The 13,127-nt window shown below is 42.1% G+C and overlaps 2 protein-coding genes across 5 annotated transcripts in view; one reads left to right on the top strand and one right to left on the bottom strand.

The window, feature by feature from the left end:
• STXBP4 (syntaxin binding protein 4) overlaps positions 1-8,297 on the bottom strand; it is a 67,441-nt gene extending 59,144 nt beyond the window's left edge. The window contains exons 1-3 of one of the 4 annotated variants that reach the window (XM_077787375.1): positions 8,140-8,297; positions 7,587-7,679; positions 6,525-6,645 (exon numbers count right to left, since the gene is read on the bottom strand). In XM_077787375.1, the coding sequence (XP_077643501.1) occupies positions 6,525-6,559 (35 nt within the window). In that variant the 5' untranslated portion in view covers positions 6,560-6,645; positions 7,587-7,679; positions 8,140-8,297. Of the gene's footprint in view, positions 1-2,712; positions 2,781-6,524; positions 7,183-7,586; positions 7,849-8,139 lie in introns of those variants that run through there. The other 3 variants (XM_077787374.1, XM_021555331.3, XM_031506399.2) reach the window with 3 other exon arrangements.
• Positions 8,298-8,361: 64 nt separating this feature from the next.
• Positions 8,362-12,213, top strand: COX11 (cytochrome c oxidase copper chaperone COX11). The gene is made up of 4 exons (XM_021555549.3): positions 8,362-8,613; positions 8,892-9,047; positions 10,111-10,236; positions 10,729-12,213. The coding sequence occupies exons 1-4, from the start codon at positions 8,377-8,379 to the stop codon at positions 10,909-10,911; spliced, it is 702 nt and encodes a 233-aa protein (XP_021411224.3). The 5' UTR covers positions 8,362-8,376; the 3' UTR covers positions 10,912-12,213.
• Positions 12,214-13,127: the final 914 nt, after the last annotated feature.

The following is a 13,127-nucleotide window of genomic DNA, read 5'->3' as shown; positions in this document are numbered from 1 at the left end:
TCCTCTGTCCTTTCACTGCAACATTTTTGGAGAAGACTCAGCAGATCTCTTCTAGTAAAGAGCATAAGCACCACTGAGGTTTTTCTGCTTTGACCTACATATTGTTCTACATTAGACAGTTGTATTTTCTAGAGGGTCCTAATGAAATGGAACAGCAAGAATTCATTATCAGGGTGGGAAAGAAGATCAAAGTGGAGGACACAGTGACCCAAATCCTTCCATACAATCTAATCCAGCACACAGCTTGAACTCTATGCCTGAAACTGGGTACTTCTGCAAAACCCAGAGTACATAATTAAAAGGTGCTGTGCCAGAAGGAAGAGAGAAACCCAGAAGGTTCAAATGTTCTTAAAATTCTATCACTAGCCAAGGGATCCAGCTTCTAAAGAACATCCGCAGTTCTTTTGGTTTTCTAGAAGAAGACGGGATGAGATTTTTTTATCAAAGGATAAGCAATAGCTCTGAAAAGCAACAATTTCCCAAAATCTCATATTTTGAAGTATTTGCAAAATTAGGCTTTGCTTTAGAAAGGCTGGTCACAAGAAGAGACCTAATAATTCTAATAACCTTTAGAAATAAAAAGTTAACCTATGCTTCATGCACTGTATAATTTTCACTGTAGTATTTCTTGAAGGATTTGCTTCACAGGCTAAAAAGAAATAATGAAACCCAGGGTATTTGGTGTGTATTTGACAGGACTGCACATGACCATGCCATAAGTCAGAACATACTCTTTGTAAGGCTAAAAGTGAACCAAAGTGCTTTTACTTAATCACAGCCTGAAAGGACAAATCCCCAAGCCCAATATTTCCTTTGGACAACTGTCGCAGGTACATTTTTCTGTCTTCCAATATTTTTCATAGAGCAACAGAGAAGAAAGAAAGAGAAAACAATTTCTATGTCTACTCCTTTTTTTTTCTCGTATAGAATGTGTTTAGAAAATTATTTACCTGAAGTAATTACTTAATCAGATTCTAATGAAAATTGTTTAAGCCTGATAGCCAATCAGATCCACCTGTGTCTAGACTCTCAACAGAAAGTCGTGAGTTATAAATTAGATATAGTAGTTAGAATAAGTAAGTTTGTAGTTTTAGTATCTTCCTTTATATAGTATATTATTGTATTATAACATAGTTATAATAAAGAAATTATTCAACCTTCTGAACTAGAGTCAAGACATCATCATTTCTTCCCACTAGGTTCACCTACATTTTACAATAGACAACCTCCTACTCCATGACAAGAACAGAGTATTTTGCATTACTACCCAGTGCTGTCACTGCAATTATCCCACAAATTTGTTTTGAGGCTGAAGGACAGCATCCCAGTCATGCTTTGTCCTGACTTGTCCCCATCTCTGAAATATTAAACAAGGTACACTGATCTTTAAAACAGGCAAATATTCCATTCCTTGCTCCCTTGCCTTTTGCTGCTCCTGCTATTGTTTTTTCTCTGTCATTCCCTCTCGGCCGTTTTAACACTGCAGTTTTTTTGTTAAAATTAAAAAGCAAGAACAAAAGTTACTTCAACCTCGCACAAACTGACACAGAGGTTTTACTTTGGCAAAGTCTGAAAAGATCAAATCTCAGACTTTAATCTGAAGTTTAGATTTTGCCAGAAATTTTAGACCCTCCTTATATAGTACCATATTAAATAATAATGAAATATGAACTGACACTTTGGACAACTTTTACAAGGTACTCAGGTCTGTTTAGGCTCTAAAGACTAAATCCCTCCATACATGCAGTTTAAAATTAATTTATCACAGAAAAGTAAAGACAAAGATTTTCAAATGCCCCAAATTTGTTTAGCATATCACGTCTAGTTGACTTTCAGAGTTGGGGTTTTTTTCCCCATATAGCAGAGATCTTCAAGTCAACCTACGTGTCATAGTTCTAATAAAATAAACAGAGCTTTAACAATTTCACTGTAAAATGACTTGGATTCAGTTCCCATTCAACATTTCTTTTATGTCATCAATTTTAATATTTGTGAAATATTAGAATATTTCTCCCAGACCTTCTGAAACATGCTCAACAGTAAAAATAAGGAAATGGCCAGCTGGCAGTCGTAACAAAAAATAATTCAATGTTTCTTGCAGAAAAAGATGCAAATTAAATAATCAGATGTCACTACTCATTTTTTGAACTCAGGCAAAAGTACCTGTAAGGAAGGTTTTAGCACATAGAGAAGATGTGATGCAAGAGATGAAAAAAACAAGCAAAACCCACCAAAATGTACACTACAACCTTCTTAGAATAAAAAATACTAAACTCAGCACTCCAACTGAAGTCCTGGAATGCTAACAGACTTTAGTGCAACATTTTGTGTAGATACTCCAGTAAGGGCAATTAAAATGAACCTGCTTCTATTACTTTTTAGCAGCATACACAAAGAAGTTCAACAACTTTGGGTTTTATTTCTTTTAGTACTTATCAGAACATACAGCACCAGATATTTTTCTGATCTCCATTTCTGAGAAGTTATTAGTCATTTATCTGCACAAACAAAACATTTAGCCATGTTTATCAACCGGAGAATAATACACTTTGCTCACAAAACACGTATCACTTGACACATAAAAATCTAAATTATAAACTCTGGCTGTTGATGAAAAGAAGCTGAAAATTATCATATTTTAAATTATCTTTCCTGTACTTTGCCCAATTACAGACTAGAGCAATGCCCTCAGACCTGAATAGTTCAGCATACCAGTATAAGAGAGAGAGACCATCAAAACGCTCTGGTTCATCTTCAGCCCCTGGAGAAAGCAAGGACATCCTTCAGCACGGCAAGAAAAACAAGGACAACGTAACCAAAACACACTGGAAGTTTCCAGTTCAGCCGGATAAACGTTATGAGCAGGATGATTTCTGCTAACAACTAAAAAAACCCAAACACAGAGCTCCAGCTGAGCGTTCTGCCTACTTAATCTTCTCTGAAAGCCTCTGCGTCACATGCACTAATTCACCTAGAGAGGTAATGCTTACTTTTTCTCTCTTTGAAATGGCCATTTAGAGTAATTTTAAAGACTGATAAATGCAAAGGAGAAAATTTACTACACTCTGATTAAGCAATCTAGATCCAGCAGCCAAAGGCAAATGTGATGATTAAAAACAAGTATTTCCTCCTCTTTTTCTAATAATTTATTTACATGCTCCCTGCAAACAAGGTCAAAAGCACTAACTCGTAACCTTTCTAAATAAATCTTCCTAGCAGACTGCATAATGCACAGCCACACGAAAGGGAAAGCCAACAAAGCAGACTGGGAGTATTAATGAAACAAATGCCATTATGCTATTACTTTTCTTTCTCAATCACAGTTCTGGCTTCTGCCAGAACTTGATTTTTCGACTTTCAAGATACAGTAGTCAAAAGTCAACACAGAACTTGGGTTATATATTTTCTCTAGAAATGGAAGCTGACATGTACTTTTCTGTGAAAGGAAATTAAACTGCCAAATTTATGTCATTACTCTGGTAGTAATGTAGTTTAAGAAGTCAAATGTATCACCCCGTTCCCAGAGGTCAGATGCTGTGATAGGAGACTTGGTCTTGCAGAGAGATGCACATTTTCAGAAATTCTGAGCATTGACACCAGTTTGGTTAATGAATGTTTCCTTCCAGGCTTGCCTCAGAAGTACCCCTACTACTCTTCCTCTCTCAAAAGATCATAACAAGACTGCAGCTTGAAATGAAAGCCTACTACCCTGTGTTCACTGAGGGCTTTAAGTAGGAAGGTGAATCCTCTCTAGCCAGGAGCAACCCTGTGATCAGACAGCATCTGTCAGGTCTGGAGGTGCAGCAGGAGCAGGAGGGCTCGGCTATGCCAGGAATGCAAAAGCTTATCTCAGGCAGCCTTTTTTTTTTTTTTTTTTTTTTAAAGCTGCAGTGACTGTGGTTTCATTAGCAGATAATCCTTCTGGGGAAAGAATCCCTTTGCTGAGAGCCCTGCTGAACAGTGTTCAGAGCATGGTCAGTCCTGAAAGCCTGCAATGCACAACACAGAAGGGGCAGAGTGACCCACCACAGATTAAGGATCAGATCAGAGATGGAAATGAGAACATAAACCAGTCTTCCCAGTTCACAAATAGTGAAAAGCCCCAGTGGCACAGTGACCACATCCATTCAGAGATGAAAATTTGCCCCTTTGTAGCTTTTTCTCAGTCAGCTCACTTTGCTGCTGTTACCAGCATTACAGAAAGGCCATTGATATTTTAAGCCTCATATCAATAAGATTTGCTCTAGGCAAGGTTACAGAAGATAAAATACCAATAGATTTTCTCCAACAAAATTATCTCTGTACTTAACACCAGTGGAGTTCAATTTGTGGTATCAATATCAGGAGCATTTTTCAAAATACGTCACTGAGACCAACCAGTGTCACATTTTCTGCTATTGAAATCCCCCAATTAACACATGGCTCAAGGCTCTGCAATTTCCTTGTTAAAAAGCAAAAAGTTATTTTTATTAAACCAGACATGACAAACTTCTGGACAATTTAGGCAGATATAAAGTAATATTAGCGTTATTGCTCTCATTTTGTTAGTTATTATCAGTAAAACATGACTTGTTCAGAAGATTGCTCCTCCACCCCTTCTTCAAAGTAAACTGTGCTTTGTTCAGCTTCCTGAACTCATCCCCAAGGCTTCTATCCCTCTTTACCTTCAAATTCTGTTACTGTGCTGCTTTTAATGAATGACAGCATTATTGCTTCTCTTCCAAGTGCTCTGCCTTTCAAGAACATGCTCAGAGGAACACAAATTACTTTCTACTTCCAGAAAAATCTAGGAAAAATGTAACTCTAAACGCCATGAAATTTAGTATAAATAAGTAAGACTAAATTTTGAAGAGTTGTCATTTGTTGTGAAGTAAGATTCATTTCCAAACAGCAGGAAAACTATTCCATTCTGGCAACATTTGTAATTACAACTTGCCTTTCCCAAGGGAAGTTTTGCAATGCTTTAGCAACTGAAATGGACTACATGATAACTTAGCAGATGACAAAAAGATCTGCAGAATCTTTGGAAGTTCGATTCACAAGATCCTTTTTGTTACAAATAAACCAAAGGCCTTTTACAAAAATCCTATACAAATCCATTATGCAATTGTAGCCTTTCAGCTTCACTAACCCCAAGTTCAGATTTGAAGGACCATAGGCAAAGGAATGCTGCATCATACAGCATGGATGAGCACTCACTGTGATCTATCCAAACCCACTCATTATTCAAAATACATTCTGCTGGTTAGGCTATAAAGGTTAAAAGAAAACAGGTCATTACACAGCAACTGTTAAGCCTAAAAAAAGCTTGGGCAACACTGTAATTGTGGAGAAGCATGAATAGTTTGAGGCTAACCCCCTCCACAGAGAAGAAAGGTATGACTGAAAGTTCAGGTAAGCTTCAGTTAACATATAAACAAGCATTCTTGGAAGCATCATCTCCTACAAGAAATAAAAGTACAGAGAATGACAGCCTGCCATCAGCATGCAGCAGAAGTGCAGTTTTAGATGCCTTTTCTGTTAATCTCTAATGTGAAAAACCACCTTTGGAATACAGTGAGCTAAGGAACTACTCATGTAAACTACTCATCTTTCACATTATTCTAGCTAGCCACAGCTGTTCTGAAAGATGTATCTTTGTGATCATATACCTTGAATTTCTATCAGACAAGCAGAGTTTTGGCTTCTTCAGGTCCCAGTAAAAGGCAAGTTAGCTTTTTTAATGTTATGTACTTTTTATTTTCTAAACAATCAAGTTATTTATGAAGTGACATGATTGTAAGTCTATGTTAATTTTTTTATTATTCTTCTGGATACTCTTTGCTGGATTCTTTTGCACAACTACAACAAACATGGCAAGTGCAGCGAGAGCCGCCTGTGCCTGGTTTTAATTCTGGTTTTGATGACAGCATTGGCATGGTTATTTGGCAATTTGGAAAGGGTCTGGAATGATGCTTTTCAATCATGACTGAATCCATGTTTGACATATAGAATCTGATCGAACTCGTATGTGAGTAAGATTATATTTTATAGAATCAATGTATTTTTTTACATCTTGGGACACTGGTAAAATTATGATGGTTCCTAAGTACTACACATAAAAAATTAAAGGTATAGAGACAGTGTATTCTGAAAAAGTAATGGACTGTAATACAAAACCTCCAGTCTTATGCTACTGCAGGTACCCCAGATGTACAAAGAAGTGATCTACTATACACAACTATGCTTTCATAATTCAGAAGCATTAAATTAAGAAATCTATATGCAGGGTTTTATCTCTACAAAGTTAGTCCTAACCAAGTGCTGATTAAATTAATGAAAAGCTTAAGGGACAATTCCTCCCTTCAAGTGTAAATTCACAGGTGTTGGTGTCAGCTTTCCTACAACGTACTGCAGACTGCTTCAATATCAAATAATTTTTCTTTAAGTCTTCATCAACACAAGATCCTACCAATGAAACTGCAAAAATTTTAATATTACAATCCATTCATTTTATTTCTACATATAGGGAAAAAAGTACTTACTCCTCTGTATTTGTGAGGGGATCTGTACTGGACATCTTCTTAGAGGCACTATTAAAATAAAAGTTCAAAATGAAGAGTTCTGACACATGAAGAATAGGCTCATATCCAGGATCAAAATCTTCTAAAACAGAAAAAAACAGATTATAATTCTAGGATGATGCAATGTAACTGCTAAAGGCAAAGACAATGTCTTTTTTTTTTTCCCATTTAAAGTTACTTGGAAAGGGAATGGTGTTTCGTGTGTCTTGTTTTCTCATGTTTTTTTAACTTACTCTCTGGTATTTAGTGTCTCTGAACTTCTCACATGAAGTACATAGAACAGGCCAAAACACACAAAATAGGCTTACATACCACTAATATAACCAAAGCCCCCGAAATTCACACTGTATTTCTATTAGTACATACAACAGGTTGACAGGAAATAAAACCCTGGACGTACTGAGCTAGAATCACTTCAAAAACTGCTTAAAAAGCATTAATGCAAAAAAGTATCAGTTTGTATCAGTAGTAGCAGATCTTCCTGACCTTGAGAGGTGCACAGCTGAACCCTCACAACCCAGAACAGGAATTATTTCCAAAAGAAGAGGGACAAGGAGCTCTCCTGACACACAGGCAAAGACAGCATGGCTGCTCCTGGCACCAGTGTCACACCACAGACCCTGGCCAAGATACAGCAGAATCCCCAGGTGCAGTTTCAGCCTCCACAAAACCACTCCAATTCCTGTGTGTCTGTACTTCTTGTGTGAAAAAGATGGTAAATCTATGTTGGAATACCACAAATGCTCCTGCAGCAAACATTTTCAGGTTTTCTTCACTAAAGAGTGAAAAAAACCCAGTCATCTGATCACAGGGGAAATAACACACTGAGCCTTTACCATTCTTTTATTCAACATGGAAAATGGAGAAGTTTCAGGAGCTGCCAGTCTTTGTGTGATTCACCTTACTGGAACCACCATAGAAGAGAGGCACAGCTCTAAAGCAGTAAATTCAAGTATTGCTACAGCAAATTTTATTACAGTGCATGGCATCAGCCATGTGAAAAACTATTGTTTGTGAACTTGCCTGACTTTGTCCGTCCTCAGGTTCCTGCTGTTTCCTAACAGCGCTCGGTACTTTGCAGCGTGTCAGTATCTCTGCCCGAACAAAACCAAATCCCTAGAAATGAAATTAACGAGAAGCAAAGCACCGGGGGAAAAAGAAAGAAACAATCAACCGGTGTCAAATGTCCACAAAGGGGGAGGAACTGCAGGCTCCGCAAGGACCACCCGGAGCAGCCCCGCGCCCAGCGCGGGACAACCAGGGGGACGACCAGGGGGACAACCAGGGGGACAACCAGGGGGACAACCAGGGGGACGACCAGGGGGACAACCAGGGGACGACCAGGGGGACAACCAGGGGGACGACCAGGGGGACAACCAGGGGGACAACCAGGAATCTGCGGGACCTGGGCCACCCCTCTGGCACCAGGTACCAACGTGCGGTACCTGCGGGAGCACCGCCCCTCCCGGTGACCCCGCTCCTGGCCGGCCTGTGGGTACCATCCCGTGCAGCACAGCCCGCTCAGCGCGGGGCCGGAGCGGGGGATCCCCGCCGGCCTGCGGGCTGCTCCGGTTACCTCGTACACACCGTGCGCCCGAGCCGTCCCGCTGGCCAGCGAGGAGGGGCAGCCGCGGGCGGCTCCTCCGGGACCCAGCGCGCTCTGAGGGGCGCAGCGGGCAGGGATGCGATGGCGGCGCGGCTCAGCTCGGCTCGGCGCCGCCACCGCCCTCCACCTTCCCGGCTCCTCCTCTCCCGCCCCGCCCCGCTCCCGTCCCATTGCCCGCCCCGTTCCGAGAGCCCCCGCGCTGCGGCCATGGCGCTGTGCGGGCGGGGCTGGGCGCGCTGTGCCCGCGGGCTGCGCCTCGGGGCCTTGCCCCGGCCCGGGCTCGGCGGGACCCGCGGCGTGCGGGGCTCCAACCCCTTCACCCGGCAGCAGGAGGAGGAGTGGCGGCGCCGGAACCGCTCGGCCGTGGGCTACATCGCGGCGGCGGCCGTGGGCATGGTGGGGCTGTCGTACGCGGCCGTGCCGCTCTACCGCCTCTACTGCCAGGTACGGGGGGCGCGGAGACCTCACCGCCCTTCCCTGACAGACCGCGGGGCGCGGAGCCCTCACCGCCCTTCCCTGACAGACCGCGGGGCGCGGAGCCCTCACCGCCCTTCCCTCACGGGGCTCGGAGCCCTCACCGCCCTTCCCTCGCGGGGCTCGGAGCCCTCACCGCCCTTCCCTCGCGGGGCTCGGAGCCCTCACCGCCCTTCCCTCGCGGGGCTCGGAGCCCTCACCGCCCTTCCCTCGCGGGGCTCGGAGCCCTCACCGCCCTTCCCTCACAGGCCACGGGGCTCGGCGGCACGACGGGCGCGGAGCGCAGCGCGGAGCGGATCGAGCGCATGGAGCCCGTGCGGGACCGGCTCATCAGGGTCACCTTCAACGCCGACACGCACGCCAGCATCCAGTGGAACTTCAAGCCTCAGCAGAGCGAGATCTACGTGAGTCGCCGCCTTCCCCCGCGCAGAGCCCTGCTCGCGGCTGGAGGAGCCTTTGGGCACTCGGCGCTGCCCCTGTGACCGCTGAGCCGCAGCGTTCAGGGAGCAGCTCCGGGGATGCGGGCTACACCGCCTCCCCGGCAGCCCTTTCCGAAGCCTGACCACACCAACGCTGGAAAACGTTCCTGATACCTAATGGGAATCGCCCCTGTCTCGCCCCAGGGCCCTTTCCTCCGGTGCTCTCAGTGCAGGCCCGGCAGAAGGGCTCGCTGCCCGCCCCACTGCACGTTCCTGTCAGCAGCTCAGAGAGCAGTCATGTTCCACTCGAGCCTCCTCTTCTTGAGAATGAACAACCCCAGACTGTTCTCTAGAACTTTCATCAGCTTTGTTGCCCTTTACTGGACGTGCTCCAGCACGGCAATGTCCTTTTTACAGGACACTGTGTGTAGTTGCCCCTCTGCTACCCCTTTAAGCTATCAAAAGTTACTGAAACTACTTCACGTATACACTTCATGGAATATAGACCACATGCACATGATACATACACTATATATGTGCATACAGTATTAGCATACATATATATACTAAAAAATATATTGTGTAACAGGATATCTAAAGCTGTACTGTTTCACCCATTGCCCTATCCTTATAAGAATTTTTTTTTATATTTAAAAATCACAGATTAACTTTTCTGTTTCAAATTAGTTGTCAAAATAAGGAGTTATGCTTCTTAATACTTTGAGTCCAGTACTGAAAGAATTACCTCAGAAATTAAATCCACACCATATCTAAATCTGCATATTAAAAATGGTCTGTGTGCTGTTGAACTGTTGAGGATAATAGAAGACAGGCAAAGTGGTAAGAGTAAAAATACATAGAACAGTATTGAAACTTTTAATTTTGAATACAGGTGAATTGTATGTAATCAAAAATATTTGTGAAATAACCAAATTGAAACAGCGATAGAGAAAATTAATTCTAGGTTAAGTGTAAAGAACTTGGTTTGAGGGGTAGAAGGCTGCAGTGAATTAAAAAAAAAAAATCACTGTACAATTCTGTTACACAGGTGGTACCAGGAGAGACTGCACTGGCATTTTATAAAGCAAAAAATCCTACTGACAAGCCAATAATTGGAATCTCCACCTACAACGTTGTCCCCTTTGAAGCAGGACAGTATTTCAATAAAATACAAGTAAGTGTGAACAAAGCAAAGATTGCATTTTCCTTTACACAAAGGAAAATGGTTACCCATAGATTACGTTTTAATGGACAACATTCTTAGTATGCTAATATTTTAAGAAAATACCTTTTTTTTCAAATGATGAAGTGCTTCAGTTCCTTCTTAGCCTTACTGTCCTCACACCAACTGCTCATCCCATCAGAGTGGCTCCAAAATCTGTGTTATTTAGTACCACTCTAAGGGCAGGCAGAATGATGTGAGCTGGTCTGGCCCCTTGAAACCTTTACATACTCCCTTAAAAGCTAATATATTTTTTTCCTATATCACCAGTAGCACAATTGCTGTCTTGTTGGTCATCTTATTGATCCTTCCCAGGATTTGAGGGGTGTAAAGGGAATGAGAATTTATTTTAAACCATTAAGATGGCTCTCATGTTGGCAGAGATAAAATTTATCATCGCAATTGTTGTCTAATTGTGGAATTTTTTTTTTCTTCCACCTGCAGTGTTTTTGTTTTGAAGAACAGAGGCTAAATCCTCAGGAGGAAGTGGACATGCCTGTTTTTTTCTACATTGATCCAGAGTTTGCAGAGGACCCTAAAATGGCTAAAGTTGATTTGATCACTCTCTCTTACACCTTCTTCGAAGCAAAGGAAGGACAGAAGTTGCCACTTCCTGGATATCAGTAATGGGCCTTCTCTACAAAATCTGACTTCTGCTACATATGAGTGCCAGTTTTGATGCCATTTTTCCTTGGAAGAAAAAGCTGAAGGAGTACTGTGCAGTATGAAATGATATTATTAAACCTCCATGGGCACATGCTGTTTTAAAAGTATATGTATATATATATTTTTTAGGAAACTAACTTAACGTATCCCTATTTCTTAGGGATAGTATTTCTTCATCAGACAGTGGAAGGAACAAACTGTTCCTGAAGTAGAGAGGGTTTTCTCAGGCCATCTATTTGTAAGATGTTACCTGAATGCCACAACAAAAATTTTTAAACAAGTGTGTAAATTAAGATCCTCATTTAAATACAGAAGAAAAAAATCAGTTGATGAAGCATCTAAAATTCCATTGCTGGCTCTGGAAAATAACTTGCATGTTAAGTAACTTTAGAAAAAGGTAAACCCAGGTAACAAGGTAATCTCATAACTAAACAAAGTTAAGACTGTTATTTCTGTGTAAGCCTCTCTGGCACAGGAGGAGATGATTCAGAAGGTGATGCACCCTCTCATGTTACTACTGAATCAGTAGTTCATTTGGTAAGAGCACACTGCTCTAAAGCTGTTATCATGAGAACAGTAATTTTAGTGTAAGCATATCAGCTCTGTGGGGTGGTTTCCATTTGGAAACACTATTTTATTTCTGCGTTGTGTCCCACTCATGTGAAGTACCTGTGCTGCTGGTGAGTGCTCTTTGCCTCTGCCGAGGGCTCTACTCTGGGTACCTCCACAAGAGGCAATCTTGGCCTGTGTGTGACATGCTTTTAGGGGAGGGCAGGGTGTAACAGCTGCTCTGAATTGCAGCTGGATGAGCAGCATCGTGTCTCCTCAGAAACCAGCATCAGCCCATTCAGAGGCTGAGTTGGCCTGAGCCTGCCCAGCAGGGCAGCAGCTCTCCAGGGGGACTCTCTTCACCAGCAGAACACATTAAGTGGTGTTTATGTACCTTTTGGGCATTATCTGTGTGGTAGGTCTAATAACACTTCATCACTGCCTTGCAAATCAGAACCAAGTTGCCGAGCAAGTTCAAGTAACCTCATTTCCAGACAGAAATTAGTATCAGCCAGTATCTCTTCTGCTGGGCCACATCTTTCTACCCCTTCCAGCAGAGAAGATCTAAGTAAGGCTAATGTTGGTTAGCCTGCACTCTGAAAAGGCAATGGTACTTCAGAAATAACTTCCAGTTACTTAAGTCTCAATTATATTTGCATACAGTAACTCAAAACCTGCTTTTTGAAAATAAATGGATGCTACCTTTAAAATCCATTATTGTAGTAATTACTTGTGTTGGTGAAACAGAATTTGGATGACATACAGGTCTTTACTGTATATTAAAGATTGAAAACTTTTCATTCTTTCATCTCTCTAATGCATTTTATCCAGAAGAACATGTGGAGCCCACACAAGTGAAACATAGGTGTATGAAGATAGCAGCAAGCTTTATAATTCCAATATGCTTCAGGGAAAAAAAAAAAATAACATGAAGACAAATCTTTGAATCCAGGCTAGGGGAAAAAAACCCAACTTCTTACCTCAGTTGTCTTTAGTCCATTGTCCTGAAAGCTGAACAGGTCATGGCAGTTCTCCACCCATTGCTTTATTCTGGCCACATTCTTTAGAAGAAAAGGAGTATCCCCCTGGCAAGTGGCAGTTCCATAAAAATGTGGGTTCTTAGCCTGAGTTTGAAAGCCCAAATTTGCTAAGATGCTGAGCACATTCCCCCTGTAACACGGGCTCTAACCTTTAATTAGCCAATTCCTTTCCATCTCTGACATTGTGCTGCTCTAAACATGGAGAGGTTCTGTCAGCAACTGCCCATTATGGATTACACTGCAACAGCGCAGTTTGATTTGTTACCCTTCACTGGGGGGGTTCTGCCAATACAACCCAGCTGTAGGGGAAAAATTTTAAAAAATCAATCCACCTCCAATCCTATTTTCAGCTGTTTTCTCAGGCTGCTGTCCAGACCACTGCAAATTTGCAAGAAAAATGAGAGTAAAGCAACTCACCTTCTCACCTCAACTTAGAAAACTCCCAGACTTCTTCAAGGTTGTGTTTTGGATAGAAGGAAGTTGTTCTAATGATCCTGCAGCAAACTGCACAATTTCATACTAAAATACTTCCAATGCTACCCACATTTATATTTCAGGGAATACACAAATAGAGAAAAACTTGGAAGC

The sequence above is a fragment of the Lonchura striata genome, chromosome 19, assembly GCF_046129695.1.
Source record: "Lonchura striata isolate bLonStr1 chromosome 19, bLonStr1.mat, whole genome shotgun sequence".
NCBI lineage: Eukaryota > Metazoa > Chordata > Aves > Passeriformes > Estrildidae > Lonchura > Lonchura striata.
The sequence above is the reverse complement of the archived record's forward strand: the minus strand, read 5'-3'. Positions and strand labels throughout refer to the sequence as shown.

Bases quoted from the DNA above. Each gene is read 5' to 3' on its own strand.
- COX11 (XM_021555549.3), top strand. From the start codon at position 8,377: ATGGCGCTGTGCGGGCGGGGCTGGGCGCGCTGTGCCCGCGGGCTGCGC. The intron at 8,614-8,891 runs GTACGGGGGGCG...CTTCCCTCACAG, and splicing joins TCTACCGCCTCTACTGCCAG to GCCACGGGGCTCGGCGGCAC. The intron at 9,048-10,110 runs GTGAGTCGCCGC...TCTGTTACACAG, and splicing joins CTCAGCAGAGCGAGATCTAC to GTGGTACCAGGAGAGACTGC.